Source organism: Lotus japonicus, chromosome 1, assembly GCF_012489685.1.
Source record: "Lotus japonicus ecotype B-129 chromosome 1, LjGifu_v1.2".
Taxonomy (NCBI): domain Eukaryota; kingdom Viridiplantae; phylum Streptophyta; class Magnoliopsida; order Fabales; family Fabaceae; genus Lotus; species Lotus japonicus.
Window position 1 is genome coordinate 107,982,260 of NC_080041.1, and position 15,180 is coordinate 107,997,439.

At 36.4% G+C, this 15,180-nt stretch overlaps 2 protein-coding genes across 4 annotated transcripts; one reads left to right on the plus strand and one right to left on the minus strand.

The window, feature by feature from the left end:
- Positions 1 to 3,652: 3,652 nt before the first annotated feature.
- LOC130728974 (uncharacterized) lies at positions 3,653 to 7,421 on the minus strand. Of its 3 annotated transcripts, XM_057580562.1 has the most exons (6): positions 6,604 to 6,948; positions 6,474 to 6,513; positions 6,250 to 6,387; positions 5,641 to 5,712; positions 4,517 to 4,597; positions 3,658 to 4,403 (listed from the first exon to the last, which is right to left on the minus strand). In XM_057580562.1, the coding sequence occupies exons 1-5, from the start codon at positions 6,664 to 6,666 to the stop codon at positions 4,581 to 4,583; spliced, it is 330 nt and encodes a 109-aa protein (XP_057436545.1). In that variant the 5' UTR covers positions 6,667 to 6,948; the 3' UTR covers positions 3,658 to 4,403; positions 4,517 to 4,580. The 3 variants fall into 3 exon arrangements, 1 of the variants encoding a protein (XP_057436545.1); XR_009015845.1 differs by adding an exon at positions 6,969 to 7,421 and having other exon boundaries at positions 3,653 to 4,403; positions 5,641 to 6,513; positions 6,604 to 6,724; XR_009015844.1 differs by having other exon boundaries at positions 3,664 to 4,403; positions 5,641 to 5,771; positions 6,250 to 6,513; positions 6,604 to 6,938.
- Positions 7,422 to 9,834: 2,413 nt separating this feature from the next.
- Positions 9,835 to 14,852, plus strand: LOC130728975 (mannose-6-phosphate isomerase 1-like). Its single transcript, XM_057580563.1, has 5 exons — positions 9,835 to 10,648; positions 10,993 to 11,160; positions 12,481 to 12,693; positions 13,284 to 13,550; positions 14,265 to 14,852. Exons 1-5 carry the CDS (start codon positions 10,331 to 10,333, stop codon positions 14,583 to 14,585), a joined length of 1,287 nt encoding a protein of 428 aa, XP_057436546.1. The 5' UTR covers positions 9,835 to 10,330; the 3' UTR covers positions 14,586 to 14,852.
- Positions 14,853 to 15,180: the final 328 nt, after the last annotated feature.

The following is a 15,180-nucleotide window of genomic DNA, read 5'->3' on the forward strand; positions in this document are numbered from 1 at the left end:
GTCCTTTATGGCTGTGGTCCCCTGGGGTTGTGCCTTGTCGCGTGAATGAGGTATGTTTCCCACTATGTTGGTCTCTTCCAACTCTACGAGCTCTGTCGCTTTGGAATATTCTGTCCCTGTTCCTGAGACCTTTATGTTTGATTGAGTTTGTTCCCTGAACTTTTCTCCTTCCCCTGTGTCAGAGAAAAGGGTCTTCTTGGTCAGTGAGATTCTTCCTTCTTGTCTCATAACTGTAAGGTTTGCTGGTTTGAGTGGGGAGGCGCGGACCCAGGGACCGTAAGGTAGGTTGGCATCATCTTCCTCTTGCCAGGCTTCGTCCTTATCATCACAGTAGCGAAGAACGTGGTCTAGGGCGCCACATCCAAAGCAAAAATCCGCCAAACGCTCGTATTTGAATAGGATTTTGAGTGGGGGTCTACCAGATCTGGGGATGGCCGTGCCCCTTTTGAGTGGTTTGGTGACATCAATCTCTACTCTGATTCTCAGGGAGTTGCCGAGCCTCTGTTCCTCTTTATCATCCCATGCGACAAAGGCCCCTATGAAGTTACCCAGGCTTCTCGCCATTTGCTCTGTTCTCAAGTTCAGAGTAAGGTCGTAGATCCTGACCCAGAACTGGGTGTGGGACAGCTCAGCCTCTTTGGGGTTCTCATCAGGGTTAAGTTTTTTGAGGATAATCAGGTGATGGTTGAAGTTCCAGGGACCTTGTTTCATCACATTTTCAAGATCCTGCTCTGCGAAAAATCTGAAGGTGAACAGATTCTTTGCTAGATCTCTGACTTCGAAACCATGCTTTGTTGTCCAGGCCGCAGTAACCATTGATTTGAAAGCTTTGTTGTTGATTGATTGTTGAGTGTGGACTCTGCCCACTAGCCACCATTCGTCTCTGGTGGGTGTTTCTATGTCTTCAAGTGGAAAAGGTAGGGTCTGGATTTCATCCGGACGGAGGGCAATATTATGCCACGGATCCATGGAGGGTGGACCAAGGTTTATCCCACGAAGGGGAGGGGGTGGAGAGACACAAGGTCTCAGATCTGGTCTCACAGGTGCAAAGCCTAGGAAACCCTAGCAGAGCTCAAGGAGATGGGTAAATCAGTGTCTTCTTATTGTTTAAAAAGAAATCAGCGTTCCATAATAAATAAAAAATCAGAGTCTTCTTAAATGAAGAAATCAGGGTCTTCTTAAAAAATCAGAAAATACATCCAGATTCATCTTCTTCTTCTTTTGAACACATCCAGTTCTAGCTTCTTCTTCCTTTGGGTCGAATGAAATTGGTGCCACAGCATGAAAATCTCTTCATCATCCCTTCCAGAACGAAACCCCTCATCTTCGTCTTCTTTCTCTTCACCTGAGGATAAGGATGCGGTGGAAGAAACACTTCATATCAGAGGAGAAGGGTTGGAGTAGTAGAGTTTTGGTTGAAACACTTCACATCTGTGTGAAGAAATAAACAGATCTGGGTGAGATCGATGAGATCAAGAGTGGGAGAACAGGAGAACGGGAAGAGATCAAGAGAATTGGAAGAGATTGAGACCACAAGGATGGGTTTCAGTCATGGCCTTTGTTCAGGGATGGGTTTCAGTCATGGCCTTTGTTTAGGGATGAGTTTCATCTTCTTTCACCTCTTCTGTCTCAAGAAGAAGAAGAGAAGGTCCTGCAAGAACGAAACCATGTTTATCATCATTCAGTTTCTTCTTCCTTCTTCTCTCGTCCTCTTCTTCTTCATATGACCGAAATGTTTCTTGGTCCCTGAGTGAAGGCAAGATCGATGCTTTGCCTTTCGGGTTCTCTAATTCTCTCTTGATGGGTTTTCAGAGGTTGGGTTTGGGGCTGGGAAGCGTGAGGGAGGGAGGGTTGGGGTTGGGTTTTCTGTTTCTCTTTCTTGCTGGGTTCTCTGTTTCTTTTTCTTGCTGGGTTTTTTCATGTGTTTAAAAGATGAAGATGAATATGAATGGTTGAGAATGAGTTTTTCTGGGTTATTGTTATCATTTTTGGTTGAATATGAAGATGCTAATTTTCTTGGTTAAATTTATGCTCTTTTCTTTTGTCGTTCCAGTCTGGGGAAGAGTTATGGATGATGACAATTAAGAGTATGAAGATGAAAGATTAGGATTAGGGTTTAAAAATTAATTTAGGGTTTTTTAAAGATTTAATTAAAAAAATTACTTATTTCATGTTGGGTTGGTTATTTAACTGATATTTATCTTCCCCTCTTTTTTCTTTTTCTTTTTTCTTTTTTAGTTACTATAATACACATGGCAATTAGGAGAATAAAAAAAATCCACGTCAGCCCTTCCGTTAGTTTTCTAACGTCAAACTGACGGAAGGGTACTCGTTACACTTTTCAGAATTATCGAGGGTACAAACATAGACAAAAATAGATGGAGGGTGTCGTTTGCACAAACATGATACATCAGGGGCAACAAATGCTTTTAAGCCAATATAAAATTGTGTCTAGCATTGAAAAGCGAACCATTAGTAGTCTTGAAGGAAAATGCCATTATATTGTCCTTTTTTTTTGAAATGCCATTAATTGTCATCTTCAAAAGAAATTAGTATGGGAGAAATTACCTATTCGTGGCATAGATCATCCACAACAACCAACTAAGTGAAATCGAAACCTTAGTATTATAAGGATTTTAGGTTAACTAATCTAAAATATTAAAGGTCCACTTAAAACTAAAGTGATATAATCCAAGTTTGTTCATGAATCATTTAAATTAGCTCACTTACTCCAAAAGTCCAAAGTAAAATTATTAGGACTATTTATATTAATCAGAAGATTAATAAAGCAATCAACTTTGATATAGTTGCACTTATTTTCTCTTCTATCCTCGTTTCTTCTTTTAGCCTTCCTATCTTTGTTTCATTTTCCATCTCTCATTTCCCCATTATTTTCACTTTAGATTGAGGTCATACAATGAGGAAAAATTAATGAGTTTTTTATTTTTATTTTTGAATATCGGAATGGTAAACTACAGTCTTTCGGGATTGATCCATGAACTTCCTTATCTTTAACTTACTAGGATAGTAGCCCGTCTCCGTGCGATGCACGGACGAGCAATTCTACGATTAATCATATTTATTTACTGAGTTTATTAAACTGAATAAATTAACTCCAAACTTAGATAATCACGTAACAAATGTGTTTTACATTTTTTTCCCAATATATAGGTGATAAAAAACCGATTATGACCTTTAATATGTATAATAAATGTGTTTTACATATTTTTCCAATATAACGTCAATACACTGACAATGTTATAGTTTTTTTTAAAAAAAAACTTGAAGTTTTTGTTAGAAATGTACAAATGTTGAAATTATAAGTCTAATTAAACACAAATATAACTAAATTATTTTTAATAAGCAAGAAAAATAACTTGATAATTTTTTTATTATTTCTCGTACATATTGGCATTATGTACACCAATATCATACTTCAATAGCAACTAAGAATATAATATAAATTTCATATCTATTTATCAAAGGGTGAAACAATTATAGACAAAATAGTAAACAAAATAATCTCACTTAATTCCAATATCTACGAACAAACATAGAGATGTTATGTTGTTGAAAAGATTATTCAAACTTCTAGGCCATTAATTGACATGGAAGTAGTTTGAAAAATGAAAATTAACTATGGCATAAGTACTAAATTGACAACTATATCCACCCACTATATTCCAAACATGCCATCTTAGCATGTGTATATAACAACACAAGATGAGTGTAGGGCATAGAAACTTACGGAATGAATGCAAGTAACTTAAGATCACCCTCATTGCTTTCCAAGTGATCTTGTTTTTTTTTTAGTAAATCACAAATACATTTCACTAAATAACCAACAGTCAAACATATTGCTAGCATCCCTCAATATCATAGCTTACATAAGATATAAATTCAATTGACATTCTGTACATAAGTGATCAAATCTTTTGCAGAATAAAGACCCTATCAACAGAGGGAAAAAATATCTGCTACAGAATGCGTTTTAGCTAACAAAAGGCTACAACTTACACGCAGCAATTGACTCCAGAATCCATGCGTGACCAATGACTTGGGAACCAGTATTGGCAGCTAGATCTTCTGCCGCATTTAGTCTCTGCCAAAGAGTTGAAACTTCATCCCCCACAATTTTTTTCCTTGTGGCGGATCAAGATTGTAAACAATCAACAAATTTGAAGCCACTTCAAATTCATGTCTTTTAGCTTCCAATTTATCCTTGCTTCTCAAAACTGCACCTCTTCCCACGTCAACTAAATCTTCAAGATCTTCCTTATAACTCGTCACATAATCACTCGAAAAGTAAAACTTTAAGCCACTGAATAGCTTTGGCTTATTGGCCAGAGCGCTAAGTCTGCCAGTGTTTGGGCCACCGTTACACCCTTGGTTTCCAAGTGATCCTGTTAAAGCCAATGTGACCAAAGAGGATAAATTACTACAGGTTAAAGACCAAAACTGCAGAAACAATGAATCTTAAATATTGATATCTAGCAACTGAAGCTGAATGCATTACCCCAGAAGAATTCAAACGGTCGTCCCAAGCTTTGAAAACTGACTTAACACTTCCTGGTGTTGCCTCATTCAAGGCAGATGCCTGAAAGAGAGTACAAAATCATGTCTTTGATGAGCTAGCATTCTTAGAGGCCAAAAAAATTTAACTGTTCTTAATTGATACTTGACAAAATATAATAATCTATAATAATTTGCATAAATAACGAATTGATCTGGAAGTTAAAGGAAAAAACATGCTATAAGACCAAATAGAAGAGAAACATACACAGAGCCAAGGCTGGGAGATATTCACGAATAGATTAGAGTGAGAGGAACTTTGGTTCAAACCAATCTTGTTTCACCTAGATATAGTGTGTTTATATATAGAAATCTTCATCTAACATGTAAGTTAATGTATGTTTAGAGAAAAAAAGCAACAGATTTCTCGATAGGAAATCTTGACAATAGGAGTTGTCATCATGAAATGAAGAAAATTGACCACAGAACTAAGTACAAATTTTTGGACAATGTAGGTAAAGTCATCTAAAATGATTCATTAATTCAGTAACAATATTTGGGTCTCTTTCAAAGCACAAAGATAGTACTAATAGTGGGTAGGCTCATTAAATGCAAAGCAATGAATTTAGTAAAAGAATTTTTGATAAGTTAAAGATTGCATTAAAATGGAGTATAAGGGGTACTCCAACTCCAACCCTTAATACAAAAAGAGAGAAAAAAGAAACCAGAAAAATGAAGCCAAACCAGAAAAACCAGGACAACAGTACAGAGACCAGAGAATTACAGATACTTGCAACTGCAAATACAAACAATGTCCAACACCATTAAATGCCATCCAAAGTGCCTATACCCCAATCTGAATTTCACAAGCCTACCACGAGCCATTCCAAATCACCAAACAGTAGGAACAGCAAGAAAGCACTATACTAATAGAAAATTAGGCCAATTAGAAATTAAGCAAAATTTCATTTTCGGTCAATTGAATAAGTATTGGCTACCAAATCTAAGGCATAGGTTAATATCAATATCAACTTGATTTACATAAATTCTGCCTTTGTTTGCAAGAAACACTACTCAGATATAGACTCATCACTTGAATGCTAACACAATACATTATAACTAACTTACATATGGGTCTGATTTTTGCAACAGTAGAATTCTTTGAAAATGTTCCACAAGGATAGAAGAATGTCTTCATACCTGCACATCAAATATATATTTGGAATGAGAAGTATAGAGGAACTGGAAACTCTATTTACCTGCACATCACCCAATAGGTGGAATTAGCTACATGGATTAAACAACACCGTAATATCTTATCATGAATAATGTCTAAAGATAGACAATTTAAATCCAAATCTATACATGGTTTGGCGTATAATTTTTCTTGGTGTCCCTCTATCTCTAACTACTGGTCTACCTTATCTGGTATTCCCTCCTTACCGATGCGTCTATACAAGTCTTCTCCACATATCCCTAAATCACCCAAAAAGAGACCCTCCCATCTTTTCTACAATGAGTGCTAACTGCTACCTTGAATTTCTCTATAATGCTTGGATTCCTAATTTAATACAATTATAATATCAAAACAAATTAAACTGCAACAAAAAGGCATTCCAATTACAACACAATGTAATACACCACAGATAAGTATAAAAAACATAAAACTTAAACTCATAATCATCATCATCATACCAAAAAAAAAATCCTTCATTGAAATGGAAGGAGTTAACTTACCTATGAGAAAATCTGATTCTCCAAGAGTAGCTTCAATGTCAGCAGAGTTTTTCAAGGATAACCCAATCGTTGGAATAACATCTGAAGATTCAGGCACAACCCGTGTCCTCAAATTGAAGAAAATCTTGAACTCATGATCTGATGCACGAAATGCGCCGGAGTTTTCAGAAACACCAAAATAAGTTACACCACACCACCCTCTGAGAATTCACTCCTGAACTTACTGAGATAGTTCTTCTTAATACAAGCCTCAATTTTGACACCCTATACAACAAAATAAAAGAACAAATTATAAGATATGCTTAAATTCCACATAGAAATAGAACTACAAAAATACAAAATAAAATAAATAACCTGTGAATCGATCAAGACAAGATTAATAGCATATGCTTTGCCAGGTTCATCAACAGGAAACATTTCCCACAATCAAAGAACGCGAACCTTAACTTTCCATGTATCTTGCCCTTTGCATAAGCTACGAAGGGGATGGAAAGGGCCAGCAGTAAAAGCCATAATTAACAACAACCAACAATTGTCTAAACGAAAGAGGAGATAAGTAAAGAAAAATTGCTCTGACCAAGAACACAAAAATGAACACAAGATGCCAATATTTATAGACAAGTGAAAGTGAGAAGCATTTCAAAAATACAATTAAATTCAATTACGTTTCAGAAGCAAGCATGCTTGACAACTATGCATACCAAACCTCTGTTACTAACCTGACATGGCTTCTGATACAAATCTATTCTCCTCCTTCAGACAACACATTCTGAACAAATCCAAAACCTTCCTCAACAGTTCTATTTTCCTCCTTCGATTCATCACCTACCTCACAATGGCTTAAAGAAACTTAGGTCAGAATGACGAATTTTACCCCAAATCCTGGTCGAACAGGAAAACCTAAAATTTTGAATTCCTCCTTAAACACGCAACAGGGACAGGACCTGCAGGCATGATGATAACTCACGAACGCTTAGCAGGGAAACAATTATGACCTTCATCCCATACTCCATCAACGCGCTATGTGACGCCAACCATACAGAGAACCCCGAGTAGAATAGAGGCAAAAAAAGTCTCACAAGTGAGTGGCCAAGATTAAAGAGTGAAAATGGAGAGAGAGTGGAATAGACGACCCAGATTTGAAGTTCTTTTAGGAATAGTGATTTCTTGAGTCTCTTTTAAAATGTAGTAGATATGTTCACCGAATCTTTCTACTTATATGTACTATCATTCGGTGATAAATTAATGAGTGCCTAATGTCAATAGTAATATTGTAGTATCTAAAAAATGAGATGCTCCATAATATGATATGATATCCACACTGGTGACGTTCATCAGGGATTAATAAAAATTATATTTTTATTTTGTTATAATAAAAATTAGATCTTATATAATGAGTTTAAAAATTAGATATTATTTATTAGTAGATGACTCCTTCAGCCATGACCTCCATTTCATGGGAATGTGGAGTGTGGTTCGTGACTTGAATGGTGCTTGACGTCGAGATTTCTATGTTGGTCAGAGTGGGGGTGATCATGTGTGTGCTGAGGTTCATGCTCTTAAGTTTGGCCTTAAGCTTCTTTGGAGCATGTTGTGTCGGGAAGGTGCAGTGGGGATGGTCAATTCGAGCAGCATGTTCACGCTGGTGAGTTTGTGGACGCTTGTCACTTGTTGGACAGGGATTGAGAGGCTCACCTTAGCATATCCCTCGGGAAGCTAATGCTCATACTGATTGCCTCGCAAAGATGAGTACCTCTTCCTAATGTGCGTTCATTATTCCTGAAGATCCTCTTAATTGGGTTGTCCGTTTGATCTTTAAATATACTTTTTAGAGGTGTATTTTCGTTTGTTTGTTTAATTCCACGTTTGAATGTGTGTAAAATTATTTAATGGATATAAGTTACTAAATCAATAGGAAACTAGCAGCATGTTGGATTTATATGCATAATAAAATAAGTGACGTCAAATAATTTAGTTTTGTTTATGGTGCTAGTTGAGTTGAGTGGCAATGACATTGTCGGTCGACGAAACCACAGATGAGAAGAAAGGTGAATTGATGGGACCCACCCACCGAGCCAGTTGAGTTGATGGCGTCAGTTAGTTAGTTTCGTTACAAACACGCTGCACCGACCGAGCCTCCGCCTCAGTTAGTTAGTAATTGATTAGTTTCGTTATAATTTTTCTCTATATAACTTTACTTAAAAATATTAGTTAAAATTATATAATATTATTTCTTTTATAAATGTTACTTTTTTCATGATTTTATTAATAAAAAATGATGAATAGTATATTATGGATTGGCCATCTAAGTGTTTACACTATGATGTGTCCTAAATGGAATGAAAAAACTTTTAATTTTCAATGACAACTAATCATCACAATTAAAAGTCATGAGATTAATCAATTACCACATCATTAGCGTCATAGGGGGTTGGTTAATGAATTTTGTTTCATTCACTATAGTTGAGAATCATACTCCTAACCACTTTCCTCTGCTCCGCCTTCACCACCACTGACCACAACACCTCCAGCCACTACCACCACCTTCGTCATTGTCATTGCTCTAGATAACATCAACTTTCAACTCCTGCACCACCACTAGGAGTGTACAAGGGATAGATTTTGTTTGTCCTTCACCCGAACAATTTATAAATTATAATTCGTCCCTATTGCATGAAAATGAACGTATAACAAAGAGTATTGTATCCCAAAATGTTATTGAAGCTTAAAGTTAATTCAAAATCTGATGATCTAATCTTCTATATTCCACAAATTCATAAGAAAATAAAAAGATAAATTACATCAAAACACTACATAGAACCATAGAAGGGAAAAAACTATGGGACCTCTTATAGCAAATTAGGAAAAATGTCAATTAATACTAAGCGTGCTTGTGGGACGAGTTAAAACATGTGGTACTTGACTTTCACTCAACCCTAAATACTGATCGAACCAATTTTTTAAATACACACTCATCCCTAGACTTGAACAAATCCGATAAAGTGCGAGTTTGATGGACATAGGTCAGAACCAGTTTTGTACCCCCCTAATATCCATCATCGCTATCGGAAAAATGTTGATAGAAGATGTCTTACAATAGTGATAATTATTTAAATTCACAAAGTTGACAACAAATTCTTAACACTCAAAACAACAATAAACTGAAACTAGTCTTTTTTTTTTCTTTCAAAACAAACTGAAACTAGATTTATACAATTGAAAATTAGTTTTTAAAAACAACTAAACAATCACTTGAAATTGACATGACTTACTCTCCTATTTATAAAAAAAAATCTATATTGTCTTGTCTTGATCAAGGCATCTTCACTTCACCCGTCAATGTACAAAGCGATAAAAACTTATCTAATGAGTTTTTTTCCTTAATAATAGTTGAAAATCGAATTCTCAATCAATAGCATACCAAGAAAATCAACCCTCTAAGTTTTGTTTTTGAAAGCTAACCCTCTAAGTTAGACAAATGTGTATAATATAAAAATATTTTCTTTTCATTTTTTTTTTCTTCAACTTTGGATTTAAAAACGTTAAAGTTTGATTTATACAGATAATTGACGCAATTGAGGAACATTCACCCCTAAAAAAAGGACAAAACAAAACACGGTACTGAGATTAAGAAACTTCATAGATCGATCCCATTCCTCTGTAACTCGCAGATTAAGGTTGGTTTCGATTCCGATGTTTGCCCATGTCCTCATTCATGAAATTTCGTGCTCTTCGAGAAATGGTGACATAGAAGATTCAGCATTGCATTGCAATGTGTGAAGAACAAGATAAGATAGACAGATAGATAGATCTTACACAACACGCATTCATTCATACGCATACGCATTCAATTCATCACAAGAAGATGGAATTGCACACACCCCCACCCATCTCTTTCTCTCTCTCTCTAACCCCTGTCGCTTTCTCTCTCTCTCAACTTTCCCTCTCTTGGTCAAGCTTCAAATACCAGTTGCAATGACCCTTCATTCCCAATTCACATTCTAACACTTTTCCTTCACAAAATTCTCCTCTCTTTTTCCCCTCTCTCTCTCTCTCTCTCTCTTGCTAGCTACATACAACGATGGGAGATTTGGAGAATGGTATCGAGTTGCATGACCATCTTCAGAAGCTTCATTGTTCTGTGAAGAATTACGATTGGGGTTTACCTGGTCGAGTTTCTCAAGTTGCGAGGCTCTTCTCGCTGAATTCTGGGTCGGAATTCGATCCGGAGGAGCCTTATGCTGAGCTTTGGATGGGTACCCTTGATTCAGGGCCATCGTTTGTGCTGTCCAATGGGGCCAAGAGGGCTACCCTGAAGGCTTGGATTTCAGAGAACCCGGATGTGCTTGGTGATAAGGTTCTTCAGAAATGGGGTGCTGATCTCCCTTTCTTGTTTAAGGTGCGTGTGATCATCTAAATGGGTGTTTTCATTTTAGCTCAAGCTTGAATTTTGAGTTCCCTTTCTTGTTTAAAGTGTGTGTGATGCCCCCCTTTTTGTGTGTGTGTAAATGGGTGTCTAATTTTAGCACAAGATTGAATTTTGAGTTCCCTTTCTTGTTTAAAGTTTGTGTGATGCCACTTTGTATTTTTGGGTAAATGGGTGTCTTAAATTTAGCACAAGGTTGAATATTGAGTTCCCTTTCTTGTTTAAAGTGTGTGACCCCTTTTTTGTGTTAATGGGTGTGTAGATTATAGCACAAGCTTGAATTTTGTGTTCGAATTATCTGGCTTTTCATGCATTAGGTGCTGTCTGTGGGGAAAGCCTTGTCCATACAGGCTCACCCGGATAAGGAGTTGGCTAGGACTCTGCATAAATTGCTGCCTGATATGTATAAGGATGGGAATCACAAACCTGAGATGGCTCTGGCAATGACAGATTTTGAGGCCCTTTGTGGATTTATCACTTTTAAGGTACTTGATTATGTGGAGATTTATTTATTTATTTTAGTTCTTTATGAGTGCTTAAGTTGATTGTGTTGGGAAGAATTACTTTTGAATGTTCAGGGAACTGGTTAGTTTTCTGTCCAATTTAAAATCGCTGTTGTCTTGAATTTTCTGTCTGTAATATAATTGTTGGTGGTAAGTAAATTAGGAGTTGTTTTTCTTGAATTTATTGTTAATTTAATTTGTTAAAAGTTGCTTCTTCTAAAAGCTAAAATTAAGTATTCATGTACTTTGAGTGATTGGAAAAGAACTGTCCACCTGTAAAAGTATAATTCCCTAATGATGTGTCAATCACACTTCCCCTTGTTCAAAGGCTTCTTTCTTATGCAATGGAACATGTGATAGCCAACCAAACAACTAATAAAGATAGAACAGTCAAATGATAACTGTTGGAGTTGATAAAAACATGAAACTGTTGGTTGCATAGCAAATAGTGGAAGTATGGTATCTTTTAATTTTAGATCTGTTAGTTTGGGACTGTCAAACATCTGTTGTGCTGCTTTAACTTGAGGTATCTGTGAGATTGGATTAGGCTTTGAGGGGGTTTTGATGTCTGTTGTTATTTTCTCAGTTCACTGGTAAATCTGGCTCTGCATGATGTGAATTTACACATTGGTATAATAATGAGCAGCTTAGATATATGAATTCAGGGAATCCATTCAATTAACTCGTACAATAGGTAGTTTGTTCAGGTTCGAGTCTTGTGAACGGAAAAACTCCGCTGGGAGAGCTAGTCCCACCAAGATGTATATGTTCTCGGCTCGAACAGGATTGCCTCTCGTGGAGGATACTTGTATTTGAACAAAAAAATTCAATTAACTCATGAGTTTATAACATGATGTTGCCAGGGCTTGTTTTATGATTCTGTTAGATGGGAATGTTGTACCTTATGTTGTCAATCCTTATGCGCTAGAAAGCCTATGTTCATTCAAGCAAGCCAGTTATAGTTAGCAAAGCTGCTGTTGACTGCTTGAAAACTAAAATCTTACATGTAGAGAGTTTTCGTACTTTGAAACTGAATTCTGTGCTTTTAGTCACGATATTAATTCAAAGATGTGTACTGTAAAAGTTCACGTTATTCATTGTTCCTTATAAGGGGTGCTTGAGTTGTTGTGTAGATCAATGAGTCTTTTTAGTTTTTTTCCCCTTTTCCTTTATTGGTCTGTCTTTTTAAGGGTTGAAGTTTGCTTTCGGGAGATGCACTGACATTTGTTACTGGTTTAGTTTAATGCTTCATTGTAATGTTATTCAGTTAGCAAATAAGCAATCTTCTTTGTTATTGTTTAGGAGCTTAAGGCTGTGCTTCGTACTGTTCCTGAAGTTGTGGAACTGGTTGGTGTTGCAAATGCAAACCTGGTCTTACAAACTAGCGATTGGGATGGTGAAGAGGAGGTAAAACCTGTTTTGCAAGCAGTGTTCACCCACCTCATGTCAGCTGGTAAGGAGATGGTAACTGTTGCAGTAAACAGATTGAAAAGTCGCCTGCATAAGGAAATTGAGGTTAGTTGATTACTTGCACTGTTTCGCTTTAAGAGTTCAGATCACGAGTTAAATCAATTTTATACCATAAAGTTATTTGTATATAATGTATAATCTCTGTGAATGTGGGACTCATCCAATTGACATATTGTAGTGAGGATCAGAAATATGTGGTTTTGGTATGTTCATACGGTTGCATAATATTTATGGTCAAAAGTGAATACTACTATTCTGCAACCGATTGTTATCTCCTTTTACTTTTGTTCCTTGACTTCATACATGTTTGGGAAGCTTTCTACAATTGATTATGAAATCAGAATCAATTTTGAGGAGGAACTTCTGTAAGTAACTTCTAGGTTTCATAGTTAATCATGATGAAAGAGAAGCTGATCCAAACACGTTACTCCTAGTCCTCCAGGTTGTGTTGGATAGAGGATACTGTGGAACCTTTACTATTTAGACGACTTACCTTTTTTTTTTCTTTCCAATTTTAATCATATTAAGCTGCTATATATAATGACAAAGTTTATCTCTTAAATGTTTTTCTTTTCTTTTTGGTTGAAATTTGTATCTTACCAGCATGATTCCATAATATTCTCATTTTGCATCAGGTGAGGCCATTGACAGATAAGGAACAGCTGGTGTTGCGGTTGGAAAAGCAATACCCAGCTGATATTGGTGTCATAGCAGCCTTCTTTCTCAACTATGTCAAACTCAATCCTGGTGAAGCATTGGTCCTAGGGGCAAATGAACCACACGCATATTTATCCGGGGAGTGCGTTGAATGCATGGCAACTTCTGACAATGTTGTTCGAGCTGGCCTAACTCCCAAACACAGAGATGTCCAGACTCTTTGCTCCATGCTCACATACAAACAGGTAACTGAGACATCAAGGCTGTTGATGCAGTTTTTCGGTCCGATATTCAGTTTACTAATAGCAATTTACTGTATTTCATTTTCCAAACCCATGATCAATTCTATATTCTAAAAGCTACAAAGAGTGGCTTCATTAATCTTAAATTGATTCTACATGACGTGTCCAGCAGTTGATTTTCCAAACATGCTGTCACATGTGACCACTTAGGCATGTGTCAATTTTCTTTCTTACTACAAATTTCATCTCGTCCATGGATTGATCCGTATTGGTGTCTTCTCTTTTGTTTCCTGAATCTCTGGACTTCTTCATGGTTTGAGGCCTGGATTGTTTGGTTGGTGTGCTACTTGTTTGTGCAATACTGGCTCAATAGTGAGCATATGCATGCATATTTTAGTAGAAAACTGAACTCACATTTTGCACTTGAAAAGTGAAGCCACATTTACCATTGTCTCAACTTTGAGGGAAGATATAGATTTTGAAATGGAACTCGGTGCATGTTTGAAATTTCTTATATCATTGATTCTAAAGTCAAAATTAATTATGGGTTAAGCTTATGTGAGTAGCTTCTGAATCTCAAAATTGATTTTGAGAAAAAAGAAGCTCATCCAAACATGCTATCATTATATTTTTTTTTATAAGCACATGCTATCATTATATGACATGAGTGTGAGACTCTTGGTGTTTAAGGTCAATTTTTTCTCTATTATCTTGCAGGGTTTTCCTGAGATTCTGCGAGGAGTTCGTCTAAACCCATATGTAAGTAGATACACTCCACCATTTGAGGAATTCGAGATTGATCGATGTGTTCTTCCTCAAGGGGAAAGAGTGGTGTTCCCAGCAGTTCCAGGTCCTTCCATCTTTTTGATAACAGTTGGGGAAGGAATGATGAATACAGGGTCTTCACCAATAGGACATGCAGTCACTGAAGGTGATGTTCTTTTTGCAGCTGCTAACACTGAAGTTAGCATTACTAGTGCATTCGAGTTGCACCTGTACAGAACAGGGGTTAATAGCAAAGTTTTTCAGCTTTCTTAAGTTAAAACCAGATGCCCTTTGTTTATTGTTGTTCATTTTATTTATTTATATAAGCCCTATGCTTTTAGAGAGACAAATAATGAAGATCATGTGTTACATCATGTAATAGCAGCAATTTAGTGTACATTAGCAACAGTTATAAGATAGCATACAAGTGAGAGAAGTGATCATTACAGAAATGTGGGATTGTAATTCGTTTATTCATCAAACTAATGTTCGTTTATCAAATCATACAATAAATGAAGTTCCTATAAATATTTTTTTGTCTATGCTTGTGTTGAATTTTGTTGAACTGATCGAGCTAAACTAAAATTATGAAGATGAAACATGAGTCTTGATACAAGACTGTTTAAATTAGTCCCCTACGATGTCATAAGCAATTATAACATGTGACACTATGCAAAAGAAATGGAAACTTGAACCAGTGTTGCAACTTTCAACTGCAAGTTGCAACATTGTGGAGTAAATATAAAAACAGCCAAAAATCCCTTAAGTAAAATTTGAGACTTGAGGGGAGTTTAGAAGCAGTTAACAAAACTCGTATTGGGCTATGTTTGCAATCTTGAGCAGAATGCAAATGGAATAATTCTCCTTT